This window comes from Mus pahari, chromosome 2, assembly GCF_900095145.1.
Source record: "Mus pahari chromosome 2, PAHARI_EIJ_v1.1, whole genome shotgun sequence".
In the NCBI taxonomy this organism is placed as follows: Eukaryota; Metazoa; Chordata; class Mammalia; order Rodentia; family Muridae; genus Mus; species Mus pahari.
The window spans coordinates 89476438-89479584 of record NC_034591.1 but is presented as its reverse complement, the minus strand read 5'-3'; the positions used below and the strand labels follow the sequence as shown (position 1 = coordinate 89479584).

General features: G+C 46.1%; 1 protein-coding gene across 2 annotated transcripts in view; it reads right to left on the bottom strand.

Annotated features, from left to right (window-relative positions):
- Window positions 1-2928, bottom strand: part of Chmp3 (charged multivesicular body protein 3) — a 46512-nt gene extending 43584 nt beyond the window's left edge. For both annotated transcript variants that reach the window (XM_021189513.2, XM_021189509.2), the window contains exon 1: window positions 2753-2928. In XM_021189513.2, coding sequence (XP_021045172.1) covers window positions 2753-2797 — 45 coding nt within the window. In that variant the 5' untranslated portion in view covers window positions 2798-2928. The remainder of the gene's footprint in view (window positions 1-2752) is intronic.
- Window positions 2929-3147: the final 219 nt, after the last annotated feature.

Genomic DNA, 3147 nt, shown 5'->3' with positions numbered 1-3147 from the left:
AGACTACCAGCCCAGAGATGGCACCACCCACAAGGGAACCTCCCCCCTTGATCACTAATTGAGAAAATGCCTTACAGCTGGATCTCATGGAGGCATTTTCCCAACTGAAGCTCCTTTCTCTGTGATAACTCCAGCTGTGTCAAGTTGACACAAAGCTATCCAGTACAAACATCATGACCAAAAGCAACTTGGGGAGGAAAAGGGTACATTTCAGTTTGCAGTTGTAATGCATCTGGAGAAATCAAGAGACCTAGAGGTGAGAACTGTAACAGTAACCATTGAGGACCACTCAGGACCACCTGTCCAGGGGTGGCATAGCCCAGAGAGCTAGACCCTCCCACATCCATCATTACAATACCCCACAGACTTGCCTAAGGCAATTCCCAAATTTGGATTCCCTCCACCCAGATATGTCTAGGTTTGTGTGAAGTGGACAGAAACCATACAGCACACACAAAAAGAACCTCTCTACAAACAAACAAAATGAAACTATTCATCATATGACCGATGTAATATGCTAGAAATATTAAGTCTGACTTTATTAGTTATAATTTTATTATAATTTATTACTTATAATATTAGTAATAATATTAAAGAAATATTAAATTTGTGTTTAGAAGGAATTCAAATCTTTTAGTCTTCCCTACCTTATAAGACTTTTTATACAAATGTTTCAAATTCCCATCCCAACACCTTTGTTTATACAAAGGCCTCCTACTGTTCTCCAGGAATTATATGGAGCAGTGACTCTCCCTTCCCCCCTCTTTCTTCATTTCTGGTGTGGCAATTCTTTTCAGGCAAGCTGAGTGAATCAGACTGTGGAGTCACCCCAGTCAAGTGTGGAAAAGGCACAGTTACCACCTGAGTAAGGATAAAAACCAGGTGCACTTGCTGCCTCTGTGAGCTGACTCCTTTGAGCACACCTTCCTGATCCATAATAGAAGTTTGCCTTGCCCAGACACAGACTGGTGATCTCTTCCATTTCCACCCAGAACTATTTTTTAACATGTATATTGTATGACGTTCACAGCTTCCTTGTGAGACATTCTTGCTAAATTAGTTTAACTTGGATCTCATCAAGTTTACATCGAACTTCCATTTCACATAAAATAACACACTGGAAAAAGCTAAGGGCAAGACACAGACCTTGCAGGATGATGAACAGCCAACTCTAAAGTCTTTACTTTTACAATGTTACTTTTTTTTAAGGAGGGGATTAAATTTTTAAAACAAATGCATGGTAATGTCTTAGAAACTCTACAACACCCAGACTTTGCCGATAATCTTGCTTTCTGAACCACTGTCCAGCCTGGCCTTGAACTCTTGCCTTCAGGAGTATTCCTTCCTGAAAATGCCGAAGCAGCTGAACTGCATGCCACACTGCATCTCTTAAAACCTTTTCTTATTAAGAACATTCATTCACCTGTTACATTTTGCTCTCTGGTATAAAACTGAACTGTGGAACTTAAATGAGACAAGCATACAATTTCACTTTAGAACATTATGTAGAGCATTTTGTGGTATTTGTATACTCTTCTTGAAGATAAGGAAATCATTACTAGTGTGTGGATTTAACTTTGTCATCCATAAATTGAGATAGTCTAAAAAAACAGTCTTATGACTAAACTTATGCCTGGTATGTACATTACTCATTTAACATTTCCATTATTTTAAATAGTAAGTGTCATTGCTAAGAATGTAATGTCAATTTCTCCTCTAGTAAAGTACCCACCTAAAAAAAATAAAATAAAATAAAATAAAAGAGCACGCACCAGAAAATGAGAGTTAATGAGACTGGCTTGACGGCTACACTTCCGTAACTGAACTAAAGAATTAGAAAGACAAGTTTGAGTGCTGTAGAAACAGTGCTTCTCCAAGGTCAGGGCACATTCTAACCACTGGGGACAGTCATAATTCAAATCTGATTTAGTAGGTCTGGAAAGGGACCCCACAAGTGCTATGTGCTGGTACTGTTGGTGCAACTGCTGGTGGTCAGTAATAAGGCTGGGTGTGTAAAGAACGCACCTTCACTACCACTACTAGCTCAAACTTCACATCCTTCAACGGTCAATTACTGCAGCAGTACTCTTCCTACTTGACATGGGAGAAATCTCGGACAAGTTTCTCGAGATCACAGCCAAGACGTCTAAAAGTAGGACTCAAACTTAGGCGGCTGATTCTTGGTTCCTAAAATCACTCAATTTACAGGCAGATCTAAGGATTCAGAGTGGGAGCAGAACTATTTTCGGTAGCATCTCAGGCCCTTCTTAGCTTCTGGAGTAAACACAAGTCGGGCTTCCCTGCACACAGAGGCGAGCGAGAAACGGAGCTGCCTAGCAGGTGCCTGGACCTTTTGGGGGCTCCGACCCGGTTCAAGGCGCACAACCTTCCGGTCTCGGGCAGGTCCTCCGGGGGGTCTGCAGGCCGGCGTGGGGGCGGGGCTAGCGCGGGACACAGGTTCCGGGCAGTCCGTACCAACGCGCGCAGGGGAGAGTGCTTCCTCGGGGCCCGGCGGCGCGGCGCCTCGAGCGCCTGGGGGAGCGAGGCCGAGGTGCTCCTAACCTGGCCCTACACACCCGGGTGGGACGCCGAGCGGCAAAGGCGCGCTCTTCCTCACAGCCCAATCCTCAACTCTGCCCTCGGCCCCTCGGCGGAGTGGAAGGCCCCGGAAATAGGGGCCAGCCTGAGAGCGCAGCTGGCTCTTCCCACCTCCGCTGCCCGGTGCGGAGCTTCCCCGGTCGCTGGCCCTTACCAGCTCTTTGGGAGGCTTCTCCTGGGTTTTTCCAAACAGTCCCATGATGAAGTGAACTCCTCTTACCCCTTCCGACTTTCCGTTCCCTGCGCCCAGGCAGGTCACGGGCAGCCGCCTGGGCGGGGCTGGGAGGAAGGGAATCCGACGCCCAGAGAAGGGCGCGGCGGCAGCAGGGCTAGTACGCACGCGCGTGGCGCAGGCGCAGAGTTAAGTTGGGTGGGGTTCTACAGTCCCGATGACACCATTGCGCATGATAAGGGAGCGTAAGTGAAGTATAGAAGTAACTCTAAGATATTTATTGCCTACACCCAAAACCTGTCAGCTAGTCCAGAAATATATATCTCAGCGCTGTCATGCATATTTACAACCAATTCCCAGATATTTGTGGATGAGTT